General features: G+C 38.6%; 1 protein-coding gene across 5 annotated transcripts in view; it reads left to right on the top strand.

The window, feature by feature from the left end:
* The window catches only part of HERC2 (HECT and RLD domain containing E3 ubiquitin protein ligase 2), a 235,078-nt gene that overhangs the window by 125,359 nt on the left and 83,730 nt on the right, over window positions 1–25,989 (top strand). For all 5 annotated transcript variants that reach the window (XM_027554355.1, XM_027554358.1, XM_027554357.1 and 2 more), the window contains 12 exons: window positions 24–167; window positions 2,635–2,777; window positions 5,823–6,090; window positions 6,237–6,373; window positions 6,835–6,933; window positions 9,099–9,267; window positions 9,367–9,492; window positions 10,962–11,070; window positions 11,187–11,326; window positions 16,010–16,200; window positions 16,792–16,897; window positions 16,993–17,084. In XM_027554355.1, coding sequence (XP_027410156.1) covers window positions 24–167; window positions 2,635–2,777; window positions 5,823–6,090; window positions 6,237–6,373; window positions 6,835–6,933; window positions 9,099–9,267; window positions 9,367–9,492; window positions 10,962–11,070; window positions 11,187–11,326; window positions 16,010–16,200; window positions 16,792–16,897; window positions 16,993–17,084 — 1,724 coding nt within the window. The remainder of the gene's footprint in view (window positions 1–23; window positions 168–2,634; window positions 2,778–5,822; window positions 6,091–6,236; window positions 6,374–6,834; window positions 6,934–9,098; window positions 9,268–9,366; window positions 9,493–10,961; window positions 11,071–11,186; window positions 11,327–16,009; window positions 16,201–16,791; window positions 16,898–16,992; window positions 17,085–25,989) is intronic.

Here is a 25,989-nt window from a genome sequence, read left to right as displayed (position 1 = left end):
GCTCAGTCCTTTTTTTCCCACAGGACAAGTAGACTTGGATCTGCTGAGGTGCCAGCAATTAAAACTGTATATTCTGAAGGCGGGCCGTGCTCTGCTTTCCCACCAGGACCAGCTCAGGCAGATCTTGTCTCAGCCAGCTGTTCAGGAGGCTGCAGCTGCTCATACAGGTATCTTTTTAAGGAGCTCTTTTGGATCTGTAAGAAAGGCAGAAATAGAAAACAGGCAAGGAACATGAGAGGGAAAATACAGATGGCTTCTACATGTGCAGTTGGGCCAGTATCTGATGAAAAGTGATAGACAAACCTGACGGGGTTTGGTGGGGAGGAGGGAAACAGTGTTCTCTTGCCTCCGTATATAAGGTGTGGTCTGAGTACCAGTAGCATTGACGACACATATGAGGAACATGTAGAAATGTGGACTCTCAGGCTGCACCGCAGAGCTAAAAAATCCGGATCTGTATCCTTTAATAAGGCGGTAAAGTGGTTCACATGTGCATAGAGTGGCACCACCCTAACACTTTGCTATGCTAGTGGGAATTTAAGTTGGTAGAACCATCTAACAGTCATTTGAGTAAATGTTAGACTTTAAAATACATACATTTGTATATTCACTGATTAATAAGTTGTCTTGTGGGAATTTATCACATGAAAAGATGTCGTGGTGCTGACATCTTTTTACATCTCATCTGGAAACACGTGACACATGTTTCCAGATGCTCATTATAGCTTTTTTTGTTGATATTATTTTTGTGCTGACACCTGAATGCCCATTATTAGATGGTGTACCTATATAGTGGAATACCATGCACCATTCACAAATGATGATACATATATAGGTGTAATACCATGGGAATAGCAAAATGATAAAAAGATATTGCTGTATACATCTGTTTGTAGATTTGCATTCATCTGCTTACCAGAATAGTGATAGTAGAATTTCATCTGACTATTTTCTTTGTACTTTTCTGTATTATCTCAGTTTTCTGGAGTGAGCTCATTTCATTTTGAATAGGAAAAAAAAAATATGAAATATGTTTTTATTATCTCCTATTAAAAGACATTGTGGTAAATATTATGGAAAACAAGATCGTCTTTGTTTATGATTTACTGTCTGGAGTCAGGGTGGGGAGAGAAAATGAGAGTAGATGGCACTGTCCAAGGTATGGGCCTCTGTGCTATAAGACGTGTGAGCACAGTTTCACAGGCGCCCTGGGGTGCTGGAGCTGAGGTCTGGGGAGAGCAAGCAGCCTTTGAGGTGTGTGGCAGCCCTGGCTGCAGGGGTAAGGACTTTCCATCCTGGGGGAGGAGACAGTAGGAGCAGAGGCATAAGCAGTGAATATTTGGGTACTGACCTTTGCAAGGAGCTCAGGATTTATTGATGAATATGGGGCTAAAGCTGGGGAGAGGTCAGCTGAATCATGTGATAGAGTGCAATGGCTACCAGGGTGAAATGTAAGGCTGACTGGGAATATGTGGCAGGGCTTCACATGATAAGGAGGATATTCAGGATGACAAATATGCTAGTGAGTTATAGGAGCATTTGAAACTGGGAGATCATGGAGTTGGGGAAATCCTGTCAAGTGATAAAGTGTCTTCCAAGGGAAGGCATGAAAAAATGGAAAGAAAGTACCAGTAGAGACTGTGATGCTATAGTCTTTTTAGATGATGACCTTTTGGAAAATCAGTGGAAAGTCAAAGGTGGCTAATGTTTCAAGCTCAAGTTATAGGGAAGACAGGGAGAAGTGCTATTGACAAAATTAGAAAGTCCAATGGAGTATGTGGTGTTTTTCCTTGACTTAAGAGTTACGTTTCCTCGACTTAACAAATTTAATTACAGCATGCTGAGTATGAAGTAAATCTAATAAAAGTGCAGATTCATTCTGTATTAGACATTAGGGACCTTGAAGATAATCCACAACTGTAGAGGATCAGGAAACCAGAGCCCAGGAAATTGGATTGACTGCTCTGTGGTTATCCCCCTGAGGAACTATGGCAGCACTGAATCAGGATTACCATCCTGCACTTGGGGCAGAACAGGGGCTCCAGATGGAGCTGTCTAGAACAGGGCTTTAAGGAAAACACCACAGCCACCTGTCTTACAAAATTTTATGGTAACATTGCTGCTAGTTGCACCAGCTGGTTTACATGTCATCTCTGGCTTCTTTTACATTTCAGTGGCAGAGTTGAGTAGCTGTGACAGATCCTATGGTCAGTAAGCCTAAACTATTTACTCTCTGGCACTTTGAGAAGATTTACAACCCCTAGACATATTTGGGTTAGGTGTCAGTTTATAGTCTGAACAAGGGTTAACAAAAGCTAGGGCTGGAGATACAAACTTGGGGGTTTCATAGAAGAGGTTTCTGCAGAAATGAGTGTACACCAAAATGGCAAAGGCAAAGAACTGGACTAAGGGCAGTAATCTGGAAAGTAGCTTTGGTTGGCTTTAAAGACACAGACAGATGAACTAAAGAAGGACTGAGGCCAGAATGTAGGGAGTGAAAAAGCCTTGAAGATTTTGCTTGTCTAATGCTTGATTAGGTAGAAATCATATCTGGTTTAACATGATTAGTGCACGTCTTTCATAGTAAAGAGGTGTATGTGGTTGAATATATCCATATTTTGTTTTTAAATTCAGATGATGGCGCAGCTGTATCCCCTGACCTTGTGGACATGTCTCCTGAAGGGCCGCAGCCCCCCATGATCCTCTTGCAGCAATTATTGGCCTCGGCCACCCAGCCGTCTCCTGTGAAGGCCATATTTGACAAACAAGAGCTTGAGGTATAGTCAGTAGACCTGGTAGTTTTAATCTGCTGCATTAAACTATAAACAGCTTTATTTTGTGTGTGTGCCAGAAGTGTATTCTTTTAAGGATATGGTTTGAATTTTAAATGATATGCCCAAATAATTCTTAGGACTAGGTAGGTTTTAACCATATCTGTCATAGAGCACTGCAGTACTAGTCAGACAATGAATGAGTTAAAAGTTTAATCTTATTTTGAGTTTCTGTAAATTGTTTGTAAAAATTAACTAGATTCATCATGAGTTAATGCTCAAGTATTCATGGAGGGATCTTTTTCCAGGATTATTGAAAAAGTGCTGTTAGACCTAGGAGCACTGTATGGTGCTTGCTCGTTTGTTTCACTCACTCCAAAGCCTTTCTTGAACATGCCCAGGCTCTCAGCCAACGCCCTGTTTTGGAGCATGTGCCCTGCACTGCACGCGCTGTGGACTGCGGGGAGGGGGCCTGTGGGCGTGTTCCCATAGAAGAGACCTGATCAGGACTGAGTATGATGGAAACTCCATGGCCCACTACAAGGAAGACTAGATATTTTAAAAAATCTTTCTTGCTGTGTACTATATTAAACATTCTGAAAAAAAAATCAAAGACAGGAGTAAAATCTTGAGCAGACAGTTTGGCAGGTGGAAAATACCCTAGTAGAAATCCTCAGAGACTAAGACCCTGTGGGGAGCCAGGATCCAGAGTGAGTTGGGAAGCCAGTTGGGTGTAAAGGGATTCTTCAGGAAATACTGGGCATGGGGGCAGCAGAGAGAGGAGGGTGCCAGGCTTTCTCAGACCAAGTCCGAATGACATCTGCTCCTTAGGTCTGAAAACCTGAGATGAGAGATTGGGTTAAAGTTGTTGCAAGGCTATGTTGCCAGTCATTTGTCAGATAAAAACAGGATGCGGAGGAATGAGGAACTAATCAATGAAAAGGGTGTTGAGCAGATGCAGCCCAGAGCCATGTTGGGAGATGCCCAGAGTTGAGGGAAAAATAAGACTTGGAGAAACAAGTAGACCTAGAGTTGTCCTTTATGAATCAGGAAGGGCTTTTGTACCAGAGAGAGAGCCACGATTGTTTTGTCTCCCTTGATTCTTTTTTTTTTTAAAGATTTATTTATTCATTATTTGGCTGTGGTGGGTCATTTCTACACGTGGGCTTTCTCTGGTTTTGGTTTGTGGGCTTCTCATTGCGATGACTCTTCTTGTTGGGGAGCACAGGCTGTAGGTGCGAGGGCTTCCGTAGTTGTGCCTTGCAGGCGCTCGTGCCCTGGCTCAGCAGTTGTGGCCTATGGACTTAGTTGCCCCATGGCATGTGGGATCTTCTTGGACCAGGGATCCAGTTGGTGTCCCACATTGCAAGGTGGATTCTTAACCACTGCACCACCAGGGAATCCCCTCTCCCTTGATCCTGATGGAAATTCATGTGACATTTTATTGTTCTATATGAAGTGTCTTTTATTTTCTTTTTTAGATGGTTCAGTATGTGGTAGTTTTCTTCAGTCTTAAGGAGGTTGGTTCTAGAATTTTTGGTGATGATTTATCATTTTCCCCTTAGGGCTGGCTCCTAGTCTCTAGTTCTGTGAGATTTAGGACCTCTTCCAGTGGAAACCTTTGTGTCTTGACCAAAATGCTGAAACTTCATTCGACTGGGATGGCATGCCATCTTCTTAGCACTGGGTCTCCCAGCAGTTTCTTCTGGCTGGGCCCCTCAGTCTCACACATGGTCAGCTTTGCAGTCAGCCCAGGATTTGAGGTCGCACATTTTGTGGTTCTCCCTCACCCGTCCTTGCTCGAGCAGGCTGCTGCCCAGTGACACTGCCCCTGTTAGTGGCTTCCCTGTGGGCTTCCCTTGTGCTCAAGGTTGCCCCTATTCCTGTTTTCTCCAGGGTCTTCAAACAGTTTTTAAGAATATTTTGACCAAAATTCATAATTATTACCAAATCTGGAAGACCCAGCAGTGGCCACAGGACTGGAAAAGGTCAGTCCTTATCCTGATTCCCAAGAAGGGTAGTACCAAAAAATGTCCTAACCATCGGAAAATTGCACTCATCTCCCAAGCTAGTAAGATCATATTTAAAGTCTTGCCTGCTAGGCTTTAGCATTATGCCAACCAAGAACTTCCAGATATCCAAGCTGGGTTTAGTAAAGGCAGAGGAATCAGAGATCAAATTGCCAGACTTCGTTGGGTCATAGAGAAAGCAAGGGAATTCCAGAAAAATATGCACCTCTGCTTCATCGACTACGCTAAAACCTTTGACTGTGTGGATCATAACAAACTGGGAAAGCTCTTAAGAAGATGGGAATACCAGGCCATCTTGTTTCTCTCCTGAGAAACCTGTATGCGGGTCAAGAAGCAACAGTTAGAACCCTGTATGGAACAACTGATTGGTTTAGGATTGAGAAAGGAGTCCGACAGGGCTGTCTGTTGTCTCTCTGTTTATTTAACCATTATGCTGAGCACATCCCAAGAGAAATGTCAGACTGGATGAGTTACAAGCTGGAATCAAGATAGACGGGAGAAACATCAACAACCTCAGATGGGCGGTTTCCTCTAATGGTGGAAAGTGAAGAGGAACTAAAGAACCTCTTGATAAGTGTAAAGGAGGAGAAAAAAACTTAAAACTCAGTATTAAACTAGGATCATGGCATCTAGCCCCATTACTTTATGGCAAATACTGACTTGTCTTTGGGAAGGGCAAGGGTCTGTTTCTCCCACCCCATCAAACCTCTCACCTTGGCTTGTTGCTCACTCATAGCTCAGTGCTTCTGTGAAGTTTCCTTAGTGGACATTGCTAATTTGGTAATTTATCAGGTAGACTGTGTGTACTGAAGCCGAAGTTATTGGGCCATTGAATCTTTCCACTGCATTAAACTGTGAAAGTTGTCTTTTTTTAAACATGTTTTATCCATTCATTTAAAAATACACATGTAAGCCTAGGTTTCTATATTTCTGCACTGCAGTTTGTTGTAGTAGTCTGTACTTTCCATTTCTCTAGACTTCTTAGTCCCCTGATTTACAAACTCTGCTTTCATTTGCCCAGGCTGCTGCCTTGGCTGTGTGTCAGTGTCTGGCTGTGGAGTCTACCCACCCATTGAGCCCTGTGTTTGAAGACTGCAGCTCCAGTGAGGCCACGACCCCCGTCCCTGTGCAGCATATTCGCCCAGTCAGAGCGAAGAAGCACAAGCAGTCTCCTGGTCCTGTTCTGCCTATTGTAGTTCAGCTCATGGAAATGGGATTTCCTAGAAGGAACATAGAGTTTGCACTCAAGTCACTCACTGGTGCCTCTGGGAATGCTGCTGGCTTGCCAGGTACTGTATTTTCCTTATGGTTGTTTGACTTAATGTGCCTACCCTTCTGTTCGTAGGCTTCCCTTGAAATACTAATGTCAGAGGCCCCTCGGGCACGCAGTCGCTGTGGTCCTCATTGTGGTTGTGCTGTGTGTGCTTGCTCCTAGGCGTGGAAGCCTTGGTTGGGTGGCTGCTGGACCATGCTGATGTGCAGGTCACGGATCTCTCGGATGCAGACACAGGGTCTGAGGAATGTTCAGACGAGGAGGTGGTGGAGGATGTGGATGACACGGCCTATGCTATGGTCTGTGCTTCCCTTGTGCCCGTCTGTTCTGAGTTCTGGATTCCTCTGCACTACTCCATGGGGCCTGTCTGTGGTTCTGCTGGGCATGTGGCAAAGCTACTAAGTGCTGCCTGGGATTTCTGTGCCTTAATTACCTTTAGCTTTAACATCTATTGATGTTGGGCCGCCATTAGAGAAGATCTTAAAAAAATCATTATTTACATGACATATTTACTTCTGATTTGAGTAAGTTGTTTTATGGGACTGATTTGGAATTGCCTCAGAAATTTTCTGTACTTTCACCTTTTGAGATTTATTCTGCTTACAGTGCTGTTGCTATTAGTCTTTTTTTAAGTGAAGAATTTTATAGTGAAAACATAGAATATTATTACTTTTTTAGTATTATGGATTTCACTTACTACTTTCTTTTTAAGTAGGTTTATCTGGTTCACCATTTAAAAAAAAGTATTTATCTTTTGTAGTCCACTGGTGCTGTTGTAACAGAGAGCCAGACTTATAAAAAGCGAGCTGATTTCTTAAGCAACGATGATTATGCTGTGTATGTGAGAGAGAATATTCAGGTGAGTAATGGTATTGGGCTAGAACCTTGACTGCTTAGGTTTTCATTCAGCAAATGTTTGAGCATCTCAGAAAGTCAGAGAGGGAGGGCCCAGCACAAACCAGGGGAGGAACAATGACTGGAGCAGAGGACAGAGGAGCAGAAGATGTGCAGAAAGTGGCTTGTCCACAGTGATGTGGCACACACACCTGTGCTTCCTGATTATCCCTATTCTGGACACTTTTATAATCTATTTTTGCTTTTTTTTTTTTTTAAAATATTACTCTTCTTGCCATCTAATTGTAAATTTTAGCTATGCTTTTTGTGTAGTCCTTTTCAATCTTAAATTCTTTCTTTTCCTGTTTTAGTTCTTTTGTTATAGTTAGAATGTGTGTGTGTGCTAAGTGGCTTTAGTTGTGTCTGACTCTTTGCAACCCCATGGACTGTAGCCCACCAGGCTCCTCTGTCCATGGGATTTTCCAGGCAAGAATACTGGAGTGAGTTGCCATGCCCTCCTCTCTAGTTAGTGTTAAAGTGAAAGTTGCTTGGTTTCTCTGGTGATCCCATGGATTATATAGTCCATGGAATTCTCCAAGCCAGAATATTGGAGTGGGTAGCCTTTCCCTTCTCCTGGAGATCTTCCCAACCCAGGGATCGAACCCAGGTCTCCTGCATTGCTGCTGCTGCTAAGTCACTTCAGTCGTGTCCGACTCTGTGTGACCTCATAGACAGCAGCCCACCAGGCTCCCCCGTCCCTGGGATTCTCCAGGCAAGAACACTGGAGTGGGTTGCCATTTCCTTCTCCAATGCATGAAAGTGAAAAGTGAAAGGGAAGTCGCGGGTTGCCATTTCCTTCTCCAGTGCATGAAAGTGAAAAGTGAAAGGGAAGTCGCTCAGTCGTGTCTGACTCTTCGCGACCCCGTAGACTGCAGCCTACCAGGTTCCTCCGTCCATGGGATTTTCCAGGCAGGAGTACTGGAGTGGGGTGCCATTGCCTGAGCCACCAGGGAAGCCCAAGAATACTGGAGAGGGTAGCCTATCCCTTCTCCAGCAGATCTTCCCGACCCATTAGTATACTTTAGTGAAAATCCCGGAAATGGTCTCATTTCTCCTCTAAATAAGTCAACAACATGTATCTCTAAATAAAGGATTTTATTTTTAACTTACTGACAGTACTGTTACTTAACATTGCCTAACAAAGTAAACAGTAATTCCTTACTATTATCTCATTATCTAATTCTGCCTCAGATTTTCCCAGTTTTTTCCAAAAATAGCTTGTTACAATAATTTTTTAAGATTTAGATACAAATAAGATTACACCCACATTTGGGTGATGTGTATTTTTAACCTAGAACCATTTTTTACTCTTTTTTTTTTCTTTTCATGCCATTTATTTGTGACTAAAATTATGTTGCCCCACATCTTCCTCCCTGTCGTCTGCATCTCCTGTAAAGTCCGAATGAGGGCTGGAGGTTGATTGGACTTTGGCTGCATCTTGGGAAAGACTATTGTATTATGGCCCACCATGCAGTGTTGTCATGTGTACCATCCAGTCTTTATTAATTGTCCATCTTGGAGCTTTAGTAGTGATTAATGTTATTATCTAGATAATGTTATTATCTAAATAATAATGTTATTATCTATTATGCATAATAGTGATTTTCTAAATTTGTCATTCCTTCCAAATTTATTATCTAGAGTTCTGTACATTGAAAAAAACTTTATCCACTCTTGTCACTCTAAAATAGTTTGTATAGGAAAGGCAGAATAGATGGTTGCTTTTTGTTTGCTTGTATTATGAATTTTCAGTTGTGTATTGGTAATCCTATACTATAAAAAGATGACCAAGAAACCTTTAATTTGCTTGTATGATGAGTTTATTGGCTGATATGGATTTGATGTGTTTCAGTCATTTTTCCTCTTGGTCAGTTTGTTCTTTTGAGGGAACCCATTAATCTTTGATAGCTCCCTTGCTTTCTGGCACAAATTGATCCAAATTCATCTTATGTATTTCCTGCCCCAAACATCAAGCCAGGCAGTTTTCTTAAGAGTTCTGGTGCCATTTTGTATAAAATTATTGAGAGCATGCTGGGTGCTAGAGGAAATTCTTTCTTAGGATAGAGTAATGCTGCTTTACAATTGATCGTTTCACCTATACATTGGACTGTATTTTTAACTTAATTTTAGGTGGGAATGATGGTTAGATGCTGTCGAACATATGAAGAGGTGTGTGAAGGAGATGTGGGCAAAGTCATCAAATTGGATAGGGATGGATTACATGACCTCAATGTGCAGTGTGATTGGCAGCAGAAAGGAGGCACTTACTGGGTTAGGTATATTCATGTGGAACTTATAGGTGAGAACATTCTTTATTAAGTTCTTTTGACTTTCTTAATTAGATTCAGAGTTCCCCAAAATGAATGCTAATTATATGTTTTTTTATTGGAATCTCTAGGCTATCCTCCACCAAGTTCTCCTTCTCACATCAAAATTGGTGATAAAGTTCGTGTCAAAGCCTCAGTCACAACACCGAAGTACAAGTGGGGATCTGTGACTCATCAAAGTGTGGGGGTTGTGAAAGGTAGTATTACCTAGGCAAGAAAACTCCCAAGGGCTTAGCTTTTCATCAACTAATGTAAACTCTTTTTTTCATTCAAGGGCAGGAAAAACAAGCCTTATGATATATACATAGTATTCTTTTGCTTTTCAGTACTCTGTAGAGCTGCAGCACACCTGTTACTGGACAGAGTCGGGTGTATTAACTCATTGCAGATGGGAGAATGCATACCCTGGAAATGGGATGTCTTCATAAGTGGTGTAACAAAGACTAATGGAATTTGCATTTGGTATTTTTGGGGAGGGTTTAGGAAATTGGGGTAATTCTAAGAATGGATATCTTAATAAATACTATTTAGAAGGAAGAGATAATGGACTCATGATGAGCTTATGCTTGGCAAGGAAGCAGTTGTTTATACTAATCAGGATGGGCTTGTGGTTTGGATTAGATTGAATGTGACCAGATATGTTAAAAGAGTGGTTTTGTTTTTACCTCAGTCTGTCACAGTCTCAGGGTGGCCTTGTGTTGGGGTTCTTTGAAGTTCTGTCAATCCTGCCAAATGGCTAGCTCCTTCAGTGTTTTTCTCTCTTTTAATAAATTTAAGAAATAGATTTGTGCAAATGATAGAAGTTGGCAACTGGAAACACAAAATTTTCCTCACTTTATGTTTAATGTGATATACTTGAGATTTCAAATCAAACATGGCACCCTTTAAATGGTATACATATCCATTTTAACAGTTGCATGAGAAATGATTAAGTATTTGTGTGGTTTTATTTTATCTTAAATTTGCTCTCAGTGCCATTTTTCTTTGTTTTGTCTTCCTTTATCCTTGTAGGAAAACCTCTTACTGTACAGCTTAGATTAAAAATGGCCACAGTGGTGGTACTTTCCCAGTGGGCCCAGGGGTATTAGTGTTTCTTCGATTACATAAGAACAATTATTTAATATTTTACTTTAACAGTTTTCAGTTTTGTTTAACAGTTTTCTGAAGCGATTCTTCAAAGCTTTACAAATCAAAGCAAAGATAAATTTAAAGAATAACTTGATTTAGAAGTTAATATTTAGAGTAGCTTTCACCAAAGGGCAGTAGATATATTATTAATGTAATTTTTATTCCCTAAGATACTGAATGGAGTTTTTGCTTGGTGTAATTAAATGAACCTTCTTACTGTAGAAAATTTTAAACATATACAAAAATAGAGACTATAGTATAAAGAACTTCTGTGTACTCATCACCTGGCATCAACAGTTGACAACTACTGGCCAAAGTTGTTCATCCATGATCCTCTCCCTCCATTATTTTGAAGCTAATTCCCAATTGACATCATGCGTTAGTTCATCCAAAAGTGTCTTAGTATGCCTCTCTAAAAGAGAAGTACTCTTTGTAAAACAAAAACAACTATAATACAGTGTCACATAGCTAGGTATAGATTTAATTTTAGGTTTTTGTTGGTGACAGAGATGTTTCAAACAATTTCTGTCTGTCCTAGCTTTCAGTGCCAATGGAAAAGATGTTATTGTCGACTTTCCTCAGCAGTCTCACTGGACTGGGCTGTTATCAGAAATGGAATTGGTACCTAGTGTTCACCCTGGGGTTACGTGAGTTTTATTTTTATATTGCCAGATTTGTTTGGGAGGAATGGTTTTCTTTGGAATTAAATTTGATAGCTGACCTCATGTTTTTCTTATCAACTCAATGGCTATTTTAAAAATAGGTGTGATGGCTGTCAGATGTTTCCCATCAATGGATCTAGATTCAAATGCAGAAACTGTGATGACTTTGATTTTTGTGAAGCTTGCTTCAAAACCAGAAAACACAACACCAGACATACATTTGGCAGAATAAATGAACCAGGTATAGTAGACTGGTTATCTTCTCTTTCAACAGACTATTATTAGATAATTATTGTGGATACTTAATTTTCCTCTTTAAAGTTCATATTGGTGAGCACTATACTGTGTACACAGTGAGACAGGAAAGGTGGTCCTGCCCACTTGATGAATTGCTGTTTTGTTTTTTTTTCCCAAGTAATGAGTAGTCCATGGAACTAGAATAACTGTTGTTTGCTTGTATTTTCATAAAGAGTAAATGGACTCAAGAAACTAATAAATGTTTTGTTGGATGGGATGTAGAATTGGATAGACTTATTTGTATGTCTTTTAGTATATATATATATATATTTTTTATTATGGTAAAATATATGCAACATAAAATTTGCCATTTTAATCACTTCTAAGTGTATAATTAAGAGAATATTGCACACTGTCAACAGTCAGTATTTTTAAGACTTTTTCACCATTCCAATATAGGAGTGTACCAATTAAGCAATAATGCCCATTCTTCCCTTCCCCAATCCCTGGCGACCTCTTATCCACTTTCTGTCTCTGAATTAGACAGAGACAGGTACCTCATTTATAAGTGTAACCACACAAAATTTGTGTTTTTGTGTATCTAACTTATTTCACCTTAGATTATGTTTCTAGGGTTCATGTTACATAGTGTGTATCAGAATTTAATTTCATCTTATGACTGACTAATAGTCCATTGTATGTATATATCACATTTTGCTTATCTAGTCCTCTATTAATGGATATTTGGGTTGTTTATACCTTTCAGCTATTGTGAATAATGTTGCTATGAACACTGATAGACAAATGTGTCCCTATTTCAAAACTAGGAGTAGAATTGCAGGGCCATTCTGTAGTTCTTTAACTTTTTAAGGAACCATCAAAATGTTTTCCACGGTGACTGCAGCATTTTATGTTCCTACCAGCAGTGGGCTTCCCTGGTGGCTCAGACGGTAAAGCGTCTGCCTGCAGTGCGGGAGACCTGGGTTTGATCCCTGGTTTGGGAATATACCCTGGAGAAGGAAATGGCAACCCACTCCAGTACTCTTGCCTGGAAAATTCCATGGACTGAGGAGCCTGGTAGGCTACAGTCCATGGGGTCGCAAAGAGTCAGACTCGACTGAGCGACTTCAATTTCACTTTTTTTCACCAGCAGCATATGAGGATGCTGGTTTTTCCACATGCTCACCATTTTATTTTCTTTCTTCTTTTTTGAAGCCATGCTAATGGTGAGAAGTAGTTATCTCATTGTGATTTTGATTTTTGAGTTTCCCTAGTGATAAATGGCTTTGAGCCTCTTTTCATGTGCTTTTTGCTCTTTATATATCTTTGGCAAAGGGGTGTGTCAGCTCAGTTTCAAAACTTTTGATGTTAGTTTGCAGGAATTCTTTATGTATTGTGGGCATCAAATCAGATATGTGATTTGCAAATATTCTACCCTATTCTGTTGGTTTTCTTTTCACCCTCTTGATAGGATTCTGTGATAAAAGTTTTACATTTTAATGAATTTTAATTTATTGTTTCTTTTGTTTGTCTGTGCCATTTGATGTCATACTTATTTCTGGGTCCACTTCAGAAATCACTGCTAAACCCAAAGTTGTGAAAATCCGTCCCTATGTTTATAAGAGGTTTATAGTTTGAACCACTTTGAGTTAATTTCTATACATAGTATAATATGTAATTTCATCCTTTTAAGTATGTGTATCCAGTTTTTCCAAAACTATTTGTTGAGAAGACTGTCCTTTCACTATTGAATGGTCTTGGCACCCTTTCTGAAAATCAGTTGACCATAGATGTGAGAGTTTTTTCCTGGGTTCTCTCGTCTACTCTGTTGGTCTTTTTGCCTATCCTTACATAAGTACCACACCGTGACACTGTGATTATTGTAGCTTTTGTAGTAAGTCTTGAAATTGGGAAATGTGAATCTTTCAGCCTTCTTCTTTTTCAAGAAGGGTTTTAACTATTTGGTGTCCCTTGGAAGTCAATATAAATTTGGGGATGGATTCTACTTCTATGAAAAATAGTATTTTGATAGGAATTGCATGTACTCTGTATATCACTTTGGACAGAATTGTCAGTTGTCTTTGCTTAGATCTTCTTTAGTTTCTTTCATCAGTGTTTTGTGATTAGTGTATAAGTCTTGTGTGTTCTTGGTTGAATTTATTCCTAAGTGTTTATTTTTCATGCTATATTAAATTATTATTTTAAAATTCCTCCTTGAAATATCTATTGCCAGTGCAGAGAAATACACACTACACATGTTCAGTACATAGTTTCAACACATTTTGCTTGTTGAATTTATATCTAACAACTTAGAATTTATTTTCTCTGACTGAGTTTGTTTTGTTTTGGCTTTTTTTGTAGTCTTCATTAGTTTTCTATGTGTAAGATATATATGTTGTCTGTGATCTGGGATAGTCTTACTTTTTCTTCCTTTCCAATTTGGATACCTTATATTTCTTTTTCCTGCCTTACTGCTTCAGCTAAGTGTTTCAGTACAAAGCTGAATACAAGTGGCAAAAATGGGCATCTTTGTCTTGTTTTTTGACTTATCATAGGGGGAGCTTTCAGTTTTTAAGTATTGTGTACAATGTTAGCTGAAGGTTTTTCATAAATAGCTTTTATCATGTTGAGAATGTTCTTTTATAGTCCTAATTTATAATACCTTTTTATCTTTATGAAGGAGATCTGCTTTTGAGATACTCTTGTATCTCAAAGATTTGTGTAAGATTTATCTTACACAAATCTTACACATGCATATATACATATTTCTTTGTATTTATCTTTCTTGCAGTTAGTAATGCTTTTAATTAATTAATTTTCCAGCTTTTTTGAGCTATAATTGACATATGACATTGTATAAGTATAAAGTGTTCAGTGGGATGCTTTGGTACACATATATTGCAAAATGATTACTGCAGCAAGGTTGGTAGTTAACACATCCATCACTTCTCATTATAACTACCTGTTTTTTGGTGTGTGTGGTAAAAAAATTTCAGGTTTTTTTTTTCCCAGCTTTCAAAGTAGGGCTTTTAAAATCTGTGCTTTGATATCTTTTGTTTGTTTTGGACAATTTCCCGTCATCCAGTATTTTTTCTATTATTAATCTCTGCCCTATTTTCTTTTCCTTCTTTTTTGGGATTCTTCTTTCTGATAAGATAGATCTTATTTCTGTTTATTAAATTTTTCACATCATTTATGTTTTCTAAACTTATGCTCTTCAGTTCTTCATTCTAGATAATTTTTGCTAGTTCTCTTTTTCATCTGAATCTAGTCTGCTGGTAAACCTATTCATTGAGTTTTTTATTTTAATTGTTGTATTAAGCAGTTCTCATCTTTTAAAAAATAATTTTCAATTCTCTGCTGAAATATTCAGTGTCTTATCTTTTCAAACATACTAAGTATAGTTATTATAAAATTTGTACTTTATAATTCTATCTGGAGCCTCTGTGAGTCTCTCTCTATTGTCTGTCATTTGTCATAGGTTGTAGTCATGTTCCCTTGTCTCCTCATTTTCCATCATGTACTGGACATATGGTAACAAAAGTTACTTCTTGAATCAATTTGAGGCCTATGATGCTACCTTTCTCCAGAGATGGAGGGAGAGAGGGTTGATCTTCTCGGTAATTGGTGCATGTGTGTTTTGTAAGTTACTTCAGTTGAGTCAGACTTTTTTGCAACCCTATTGATGTAGTCTGCCAGGGTCTTCTGTCCATGGGATTCTCCTGGTGAGAATACTGGTGGAGGTTGCCATACCCTCCTCGGGGGTCAGGGGATCTTCCTGATGCCCAGGGATTGAACCCCTCTCTCTCATATCTCCTTTGTCTGCAGGCAGGTTCTTTACCACTAGTGCCATTTGGGAATTCTAGGTAATTGGCGTAAGAATTAACATCTGGGCTCACCTCAGTCCAGTTTCGTTGATGGAGATGATTTCATGCAGAACTGCAATCTGGAAACAAACAGACAACTTTGTAGAGTTAACTCTTCTCTTCCTCTGTGGTTCTTCCCATTGAGACCCTAGCTCAGAGTGTGAGTTTTTCTTTGTGTTTCTTCTTTCGTGATGGGCTGTGCTGTGTGTCCTGTTTAAGGTTCCCTTTAGAAACTGACAAATACCACTGGGGAAAAGCATTTTTTGATCCACAGAGCAGCTCATTCTGATGCCTTTCATCTTAGCCTTCCTCCAATTCTGGTCCCACAATTCTTTATCAGCTTGTTTACTCTGATATTTTCAAGATTTATTCATCTTTAAATGTTTTGTCTGCCTCTTCTACTTGTCCTCAATGGAAGAGATAGATCAATTCCCAGATTTGCCATTTAAGAAAGTAGAAACTCTTCAAGTTTGTTTTATTGCATTTATGAAAACTTTTTAAAAAATGTCTTCTGTAAGCACAGTTACTGAACTTCATACCCCGCTTTTATATGTCCTTCTATCTGGAGATACATCACTCTGTTGTTACTTGAGGGAGTCAAGTGGAATAAATCATAGTATTATATGAACTTCATCTCATAAATTGGGATAAAATACCTTGGCTAGGTTTTTTGAAGCCGTTTAAGTATTATGTAATAGCTCCTTCTAATTTGGAAACTTACTGTTTTCTTGAAGTAAGGACCTCAATAAAAAATTCTTTATTTCTTGGTTGTGAAGTTTCTGTTCTACAAGTATTAACACTGTTTGGCCATCATTAAATAGGACAGTCTGCAATATTTTGTGGCCGTTCTGGAAAACAGCTGAAACGCTGTCACAACAGTCAGCCAGGAATGCTGCTGGATAGCTGGGCACGGATGGTGAAGAGTCTAAATGTGTCATCCTCTGTGAACCAAGCCTCTCGTCTTATTGATGGCAGTGAGCCCTGCTGGCAGTCCTCTGGTTCACAAGGAAAGGTAGTGTGCCATGGGGGCATGTCCAAAGACACTTTTGTTTAGAAGTGTTACGTTTTAGAGCTTGAACACAAACTTTGAAAATCCTATGAAGGTATACTGGGATGTCACCTGTCAGTACTCATTTTATATTTTAGTTCATAATTATTTTAATGGTACAGAGTAATATGCCATTTAGTTTTCATTGTCAGAGATTTTAAAAAATATAAATGATAGATTTTATCTAACTGATAGAGAGTTAAATAGGGCTTTGTTTTGTTTTACTCCCCCACATAAAATGTATGAGTTCAGATTCTGCTTCTTGTTAGAAGATTTTCTAATATACCCTAATAAATATATGTTTATTTTTTAGAATGTTATTTTAATTGCACTTATATTTGGGTGTGCCTCATCTAGCCATGAAGGTTAGACTTGGAGAATGGTGCTTTTCCTCTACTTTGATTCTAATGTTTTCTGTAACCCACCCATTGATGGATATTAATGGACCACCCTATGTCAAAAGGCTATAAACACATCATTTCTGGGGCATAGAGGGAGGCTTTCTTCTAATAAACAAGTAATGGAGTAGAATACTTATTTCTTTTTCTTTTAAAGCATTGGATTCGTTTGGAGATTTTCCCAGATGTTCTTGTTCATAGATTAAAAATGATTGTAGATCCTGCTGACAGTAGCTACATGCCTTCCCTGGTTGTTGTGTCAGGTAATTGAGTTACTTTACTCAAAAAAGTATCTTCTATTATATAATGAAAACTTCTTTGTCTGATTCCTTTATGCTCCTGTCCCTTTATTTCTTAGGTGGAAATTCACTAAATAACCTAATTGAATTAAAGACAATCAACATCAACCCCACTGACACAACGGTATCTCTTCTGAATGACTGCACAGAGGTGAGTAGATTAGATAGTGTTCCTCTTTTTTAAGGTATAATTATATAGATTTTTTATTGATATATAGTTAATTTACAGTGTTTTCAGTTGCTAAGTGATTCAGTTATACATACATGGGTGTGTGTGGAAAAGTTGCTCAGTTGTGTTCGACTCTTTGCGATCCCATGGACTTCTCCATGGCCAGAATAATGGAGTGGGTAGCCTTTCCCTTTTCCAGGAGATCGTCTCAACCCAGGAATCAAACCCAGGTCTCCCGCATTGCAGGCAGATTCTTTACCAGCTGAGCTGCAAGGGAACCCCAAGAATACTGTGTGTATACATTATATATAATGTGTGTGTGTATATGTATTCTTTTTCAAATTCTTTTCCATTAAAGGTTATTAAAAGATCTTGAATATAGTTCCCTGTGCTCAACTCTTTACGACCCCACGGACTGCAGCATGGCAGGCCTCCCTGTCCCTCACTGTCTCTTGGAGTTTTCCCAAGTTCATGTTCATTGAATTGGTGATGCCACCAACCATCTCATCCTTCCTCTCTTGGCCTCTTCTCTTTCTGCCTATATAGTAATATGTAGAGATTAATCCCAAACTCCTAACCCCTGTCTCCCACCCTCGTCCCCTTTTGTAATCATGAATTTGTTTTCTGAGTATATTTCTGTTTTGTAAGTAAGTTCATTTGTGTCATTTTGTTAGATTTCACAGATAAATGATTTCATATGATTTTTTTTTTTTTCTGTCTGACTTACTTAATATGAAATATCTGCATTCATCCATGGTACTGCAAATGGTATTTCATTTTTTTTTTAAATGGCAGAGTAATAGTTCATTGTATATAGGTACCACATTTTTTTATCTTTCTGTTGATGGATATTTAGGTTGCCTCCTTGTTTTAGCCATTGTAACTAGTGCTGCTGTGAACATTGAGGTGTATGTATCTTTATTTTTTTTAAATTTATTTATTTTAATTGGAGGCTAATTACAATATTGTATTGGTTTTGCCATACATCAACATGAATCTGCCACAGGTGTACACGTGTTCTCCATCCTGAACCCCCCTCCCACCTCCCTCCCCATACCATCCCTCTGGGTCATCCCAGTGCACCAGCCCCGAGCATCATGTATCATGCATTGAACCTGGACTGGCGATTCATTTCACATACGATATTATACATGTTTCAGTGCCATTCTCCCAAATCATCCCACCCTTGCCCTCTCCCACAGAATCCATAAGACTTGTATGTATCTTTAGAATTAGAGTTTTGTTCAGATATATGCTTAGCAGTGGGATTGCTGGATCATATGACAACTTTATTTTGATTTTCTAACGAACCTCGGTACTGTTCTCCCTGGTCACTGCACCAATTTACATTCCTACCAACAGTGCAGGAGGGATCCCTTTTCTCCACACCCTCTCCAGCATTTATTATTTGTAGCCTTTTTGATGATGTCCATTGTGACTGGTATGAAGTGATACATCATCATAGTTTTCAATTGCATTCGTCTAATAATTGGTCATCTTTTCATGTGCCTGTTGGCCATCTGTATGTCTTATTTGGAGAAGTATCTATTTAGGTCTTCTGCCAGTTTTTTGATTTGTTTGTTCATGAGCTGCTTGTATATTTTGAGATTAATCCTTTGTCAGTTGCTTTGTTTGCGATTGTTTTCTTCATTCATTTCATCTTGTTTATAGTTTCCTTTGCTGTGCAAAAGCTTTAAGTTTAATTAAGTCCCATTTGTTTATTGTTGTTCATATTTCCATAACTCTGGAAGGTGGGTCAAAGAAGATCTTGCTGCTACTTATGTCAAAGAGTATTCTGCCTATATTTTCCTCTAATAGTTTTATAGTATCTGGTCTTCGATTTAGGTCTTTAATCCCTTTTGAGTTTATTTTTGTGTATAGTATTAGGGAGTGTTCTAATTTCTTTAATTTTCATGTAACTGTCTAGCTTTCCCAGCACCATTTACTGAAGAAACCATCTTTTCTCTGTTGTATGATCTTGCCTCATTTGTTGTAGATTGATTGACCATTGATGTATGTGTTTATTTCTGGGCTTTCATTCTGTTGATCTATATTTCAGGTTTTGTGTGATTTCCATACTGTTTTGATAACTGTAGCTTTGTAGTATAGCCTGAAGTCAGGAGCCTGATTTCCTCCAGCTCTATATTTCTTTCTCAAAGAGTACTTTGGCTTTTTGGGGTACTTTGTGTCTCCATACAAATTAAAAAATTTTTTTCTTCTTGTTCTCTGAAAAATGCCATTGATAACTTGATAGTGATTGCATTGAATCTATAAATTGCCTGGGATAGTATAGTTCACACAATATCAGTTCTTCCAATCCAAGAACAAGGTCTATCTTTCCATGTGTTTGTATTGTCTTCTTTTTCCTTCATTAGTGTCTAAAGCTTTTGAAATGCAGGTTTTTTGCCTCCTTAGGTAGGTTTAGTCTAGTTATTTTATACTTTTTGATGTGATGATTAAGGGGATCGTTTCCTTAATTTCTTTTTCCGATCATTGTTTCTCTTTCTGATTTAATCTCTTTCTTTCATTGTTAGTGCATAGAAATGCAACAGATTTTTGTGTATTAATTTTGTATTCTGCAAATTTACTGAATTCATTGATAAGCTCTAGGTAGTTTTCTGGTAGCATCTTTGGATACATTTAGTCCATTTACATTTAGCGTGTTTATCCATAAGTATGTTTATATTGCCATTTTGCTGTTTTGAGTTTGTTTTCATAGGTCTTTTTTTCCCTTTTTCCTTTGTTCTCTTCTCTTGTAACTTGACTCACTTTAGTGTAAGTTTGCATTTCATTTCCTTTTTTGTGCGTATTTCTATTATAGATTTTTGTTTTCTGGTTAATGTGAGTTTTTTGTTCAACAGTCTAGTTATATATGTGCTTGTTTTAAGTTGCTTATCTCTTAATTTTAAACATTTTAGATACCGTGCATTTGTACTCTACTCCCCTCATGGTCATTGTTTTTCAATTCATGCCTCACATCTAATTATTTTGTATAACCCTTAAACCCTTATGTGGGATTTTTACTACTTTTGTCTTTTAACCTCCCTACTAGCTTTATGTTTGGATGATTTTCTGTCTTGCTTCTAGTTGTGGCCTTTTCTTTTGCACCTAGAGAAGTTCCTTTAGAGTTTATCATAAAGCTTGTTTGGTGTTCCTGAGTTGTTCTTAAAAAATGTTTACTTGTCTGTAAAGCTTTTGTTTTCTCCATCAAATTTCAGTGAGAGCTTTTGCTGAGTATTCTTGGGTGTAGATTTTTCTTTTTCATCACTTCGAGTATTTTATGCCAGTCTCTTCTAGTCTGCAGAGTTCTTTCCTCAAAAAAAAAAAAAAATCCACTAATAGCATTATTGCAGATCCCTTGTATGTTATTTTTTACTTTTCCTCTGTTACTTTTAACATTCTCTCTTTTTGTTCATTTTTTTTTTCATTTAGTTTATAATATGTCTGCACATATTCCTCTGCAGGTTAATCCTTTATGGGACTCTATGCACCTCCTGGACTTGGTTGACTTTTTCCTTTCTCAAGTTAGGGAAGTTTTCAGCTATTATCTCCTCAAATATTTTATCAAACACCTTTTCTCTTTTTCTTGGACCTTTATAATATGACTATCTGTGTGCTTGATATTGCCCTAAAGATCTCTTAAACTGCCCTTATTTCTTTTTGTTCTTTTTTTCTGTGTGGTGGTGGTGATTTCCGCTATTCTGTCTTCCAGCTCATTAATCCATTCTTCTGTCAGATTTAGTTTACTATTCATTCCTTCTAATGTATTGTTCATTTCGCTTATTGTACTTATTAATTGTGTGGTTCTGTATATTTTCTATTTTTTTCTTAAAACGCTTCTAATTTCTCTCTCTGGGTATCCATGCTCCTCTTGAGTTCTTTGATCATCTTTACCATAATTACTGTGAACTCTTTCCCTGGTAGATTGCCTGAGAATCGACCACATCAGTTTGTTTTCCTTCTGATGTTTTATCCTGCTCCTTCATCTGAAGCATATTCTATTGTTTGAGTTTGTCAAAATTGCTTCTTGTGTTTTTGTGTACGTGGTAGGTTGGTTCTATTTCTCAGCCTTGGAGAAGTGGCCCTCTATAAGAGAGGTCCTATGCAATCCAGCAGTGAACTTCCTTTCATCACTGAAGAAAGGGCCAGGGGCCTGCTGGTTTCAGGATAGGATCTGGTCTGCATTTACAGACTTGATGTGTTGGCTGCAGGATTAATAGTTTTCTTACTTCTGGCAGGCATTGTTATTGTTCATTTGCTAAGTCGTTTCCGACTCTTTGTGATCCCGTGGACTGCAGCACACCAGACTTTCCTGTCCTTCAGTATCTCCCAGAATTTGCTCAAATTCATGTCCATTGAATCAGTGATGCCATCCAACCATCTATCTGATCCTCTGTTAACCCCTTCTCCTCCTGCCTTCAATCTTTCCCAGCACCAAGGTCTTTTCCAATGAGTCGGCTCTTCACATCAGGTGGCCAAAGTATTTGAGCTTCAGCAGCAGTCCTTCCAGTGTATATCAGGGTTGATTTCCTTTAGGATTGACTGGTTTGATCTCCTTGTACTCCAAGGGGCACTAAAGAGTGTTCTCTGGCACCACAGTTCTCAAGCATCAGTTCTTGGGTGCTCAGCCTTCTTTGTGATCCAATTCTCACATCCGTACATTACTACTGGAAAAATCATACCTTTGACTCTACAGACCAAAATGATATCTCTGCTTTTTAATATGCTATCTAGGTTTGTCATAGCTTTTCTTCCAAGAAGCAAGTGTCTTTTAATTTTGTGGCTGCAGTCACCATCTGCAGTGATTTTGGAGCACCGTCTGCAGTGAAATAAAATCTGTCACTGTTTCCATTTTGTCCCCATCTATTTGTGATGATGTGATCTGACTGGGTGCCATGGTTCTTGTTTTTTGAATATTGAGTTTAAGCCAGGTTTTTCACTCTCCTCTTTCACCCTCATCAAGAGGCTCTTTAATTCCTCTTCAGTTTCTGCCATTAGAGTGGTATCATCTGCATATCTGAAGTTGTTGATATTTTTTATAGTTGAGATTCCTGGTGGGAGGGGCTGGTGCCTGTCCTCTGGTAGGTGAAGTTGGGTCTTGATCCTCTGGTGGGCAGGGCCTTGTCTAGAGTCAATTGAAGTTGATGGGTAGGGCTGTGTCCCCACCCTGTTTGTTGTTTGGGCTGAGGCCTTGTAGCACTGGAGTCTAGAGTCTGATGTTTGGAGCCAGGTCTTGGTGTCAGAATGTTGTCTTCCATGATAGCTCATGCAGCTGAATATTTCCCCAGTGTATCTGCCACCATTGTCTGCACACACAGGCGGGGCCACAGCCACCCCTGCCTCCCCTTTGAGGAGACCCTCTTAAGACCAGCAGGTAGGTGTGGCCCCAGCACCTATCCGATTACTGCTTTTGCTCTTGGTCCTGGCACGTATGAGGTTTTGCAGGTGCCCTGTATGAGTGAAGTATCCCCCTACCCCAACCCGTCCTCCTTCTAGAGCTCATCTAGTCAGGCCCCTATGACCTTCAAGGACAAATGTTCTTAAGGTTCTCTTTCCTGTGCCAGACCCCCAGGCTGGGGAAAGTGACATGAGAAAAACTCTTGAATATAATTATTCTCCAATTTGTGGGTCGCCAACCCTGGAGGGACTTTCAAGAGTCTTCTCCAACACGACAGTTCAAAAGCATCTTTGGAAAAAAACAAAACAAAACAAAACAAAAGCATCTTTGGCGGAAGTTGGTGATGGACAGGGAGGCCTGGCGTGCTGCAATTCATGGGGTCACAAAGAGTCGGAAACGACTGAGCAACTGAACTGAACTGAACCCTGGAGGGTATGGGATTTGATTATATCAGGAGTTCACACCTTCTGCCATTCTTGTTGTGGTCCATCTTTAGAGGATCTTTCCTGGTGGTTTCAGTCTTTCGGTGATGGTTCTTTTGCAGATTGTTGTGATTTTGTTGTGCTTGTGAGAAGAGATGAGCTGAGGGTTATGCTACTCTGCCATCTTGACCACTCTGATAGTATTCCTTTGGTGGTTTGCAAATGGCAAGAGAGGTTCCTTTTCTCATCATCTCTATAATAATATTGAGCCCATTTTCTCCCCTTAATTAAATAATTGTATTTATTTTAAAATTTGACATGTGTACAACTTGAATTTGTTGCTTACCAGATCAATTTCAAAACAAAACAAATTCCGTCCTCATTGTCTTTGGTTAAAAGCAGGTAAAAAGCTCTAGGCAGAAGTCATTGCCACACACCTTGGGCTTCTTTGGGCATCTAGCATCATGGTATTTCCATTAAATATGTACTAGTAAGCAGTGGTTCTTTTTAACCATATATATGACACTGAAATTGTTTTTGTTTTCATACCTTTAATTTGGTAATAAGGACATTTGCAAAATGAATCCAAGTTAATTTTATCTCTTAAAAATTCTGATAGAATCAGTGAAGGTTATTTTAAATAGAACATATTATAGATTAGTGAGACTGCCACATAAATCTTTCAGTAAATCTACACTATTTTGGTAAATTATATATATTTAAAATAATGCAAATTAAGGCAATTTTTTTTTACTGCTTATATATACATTGTCTCATGAGAAATTGTTTAATTGGTATGATAGTGGATAAAGATGTCAAACATTTGACTTTCTGTTCATCTAAAATTCATCGTAAGTGAGTTTATTTTTAAATTATTAAGTGCTGTTTGTCAGTCATTGCTTTATTATTTTGGTATTCCCACAAAGGGCTTCCCAAGAAGCTCGCATGGTAGAGAATCTCCCTGCTGTGTGAGAGACCAAGGTTCAATCCTTATGTCAGGAAGATCTCCTGGAGAAGGGAATGGCAACACACTCCATTGTTCTTCCCTGGAGAATTCCATAGACAGAGGAGCCTGGTGGGCTATAGTCCATGAGTCGCAGAGTCAGACACGACTGAGCAACTAACACACATGCCCACATAAGGACAGACAGGTTTCATGGGGTCCTAGTGTGTTATATCAAAGAACCTGGTACACAGCCAGTCATAGATTAATTTTTTTTAAGAGTGGAAAGTTGGTAACTTGTGTCTAGAGACTATGGGACCATACTAGCACTTCCCCTGCCAGATCCAAGAGTTGATTATTTGGCCTTTGTGTACACCGGAAGATTTTTTAAAATTTTCTTCCAGTCTTCAATGAATAAAATTGTAGAACACCATTCATTCTTGAGTGTCATTAAACTATTTTGTGGAATACCATGTAATTAACAGTTACTATCAATGGTGGTAATAATAAAGTGGCCAATGATGAAAATGTAATATATTATTGAGTTTTTTTGAGAAAAGATAATGCATTTAGTGCATTTTATTGTAATAACTTATTCCAGGGTAATGGAAAATGCAGTTTGTCTTATGTCTGAATTATACTACTGAATATTTTTTGTTTGAATTTTGCTTTGTATTTTAAGTAGATCAATAACCAAGGATTAATTTATTTAATAAAAAACTGAGGTTATTATTCATAAAAGATATATTGACTTTAACAAATTTTCAGTTGAAAACAATTTATTATGTATTATTTGATGAGCACAAAATAGCTTATACCACATATATGAGAAATATTAAGCATTGTGAGTACTCAGAAAATTCATGGCCCAGTCTCCACCCATCAGACCAACTTACAAAGTAGAGCATTATCATTCCTAAAGCTATGGAACTCTCTAGCATTGCCTTTCCTCTAAAAATGGCTTGTTAACAGAATTTTTCTAACATAACTGAAAACAGAAAGTATACTGAATCCTCCATGAACCTACCACCCAGTTTCAATGATTATCAACATTTTTGCCAGTCATGTTTCACTAACTCTCTTCCTGTGTTACACCCCATTTTTTTGAGTGTTTTAAAGCAAGTTCTAGCCATGACATTATTTCAGTAGTGAGTACTTCTATTATTAATTTCTGACAAGGACTTTAAAAATGTAACCACAATAAAATCACACCTAAAATTTTGTCTTTAATATGATACAATATCCAGTCAGTGTTTAAAATTTCCCAGTTGTCCCATAAATGTTCTTTGCATTTGCTTTCTATGATTCGTGAGTCAGACAGTATCTGCCCTTTGCACTGCATTAAAATCTTAACCCTTTTGTTTTTTCCTTGCTAAAGAAAGAAACTATCTTTTTTTTTTTCCTATAGAATCTTTCATTTCTCTATTTGTTTTATTCAAATTGTTCTTCCTGTGACATCATAGATATTATAGATCTTAAGGTTTGATAGGTCCCCTGGAAGCAGTCAGTCTTTGTTCACATGAAATATAGGGCTAGAGGGATAAACTACATTTAGAAACGCCATGTATGGGATGTGGGCGTACCACAGGACAGAGGGCCAACTTTAAAATAATGAATGGTGAAGACGTTACAGCGTTTGACCTAGATTTGAACAAGTCCAGAATAGAAAGATGTTTACAAGACAGATAGAAAATTTGATCACTGGTAGCATTTAGATGCGGAGAAGGCAATGGCACCCCACTCCAGTACTCTTGCCTGGAAAGTCCCATAGACAGAGGAGCCTGGTAGGCTGCAGTCCATGGGGTCGCTAAAACTCTGACACGACTGAGTGACTTCACTTTCACTTTTCACTTTCCTGCATTGGAGAAGGAAATGGCAACCCACTCCAGTGTTCTTGCCTGGAGAATCCCAGGGACAGTGGAGCCTGGTGGGCTGCTGTCTATGGGGTTGCGCAGAGTCGGACACGACTGGGGCGACTTAGCAGCAGCAGCAGCATTTAGATGACATAAGACTATTGTTTTAGCTATCATAAGAGTACTGTGGATGTATTTGTTAAATGCTGATATTTCGCTGATACCTACTGAAGTTTTGAAACAACATGTTGTCAGGAATTTTCTTATGATA

The sequence above is a fragment of the Bos indicus x Bos taurus genome, chromosome 2 (genome assembly GCF_003369695.1).
Source record: "Bos indicus x Bos taurus breed Angus x Brahman F1 hybrid chromosome 2, Bos_hybrid_MaternalHap_v2.0, whole genome shotgun sequence".
NCBI lineage: Eukaryota > Metazoa > Chordata > Mammalia > Artiodactyla > Bovidae > Bos > Bos indicus x Bos taurus.
This window is presented reverse-complemented; position numbering and strand designations above follow the sequence as displayed.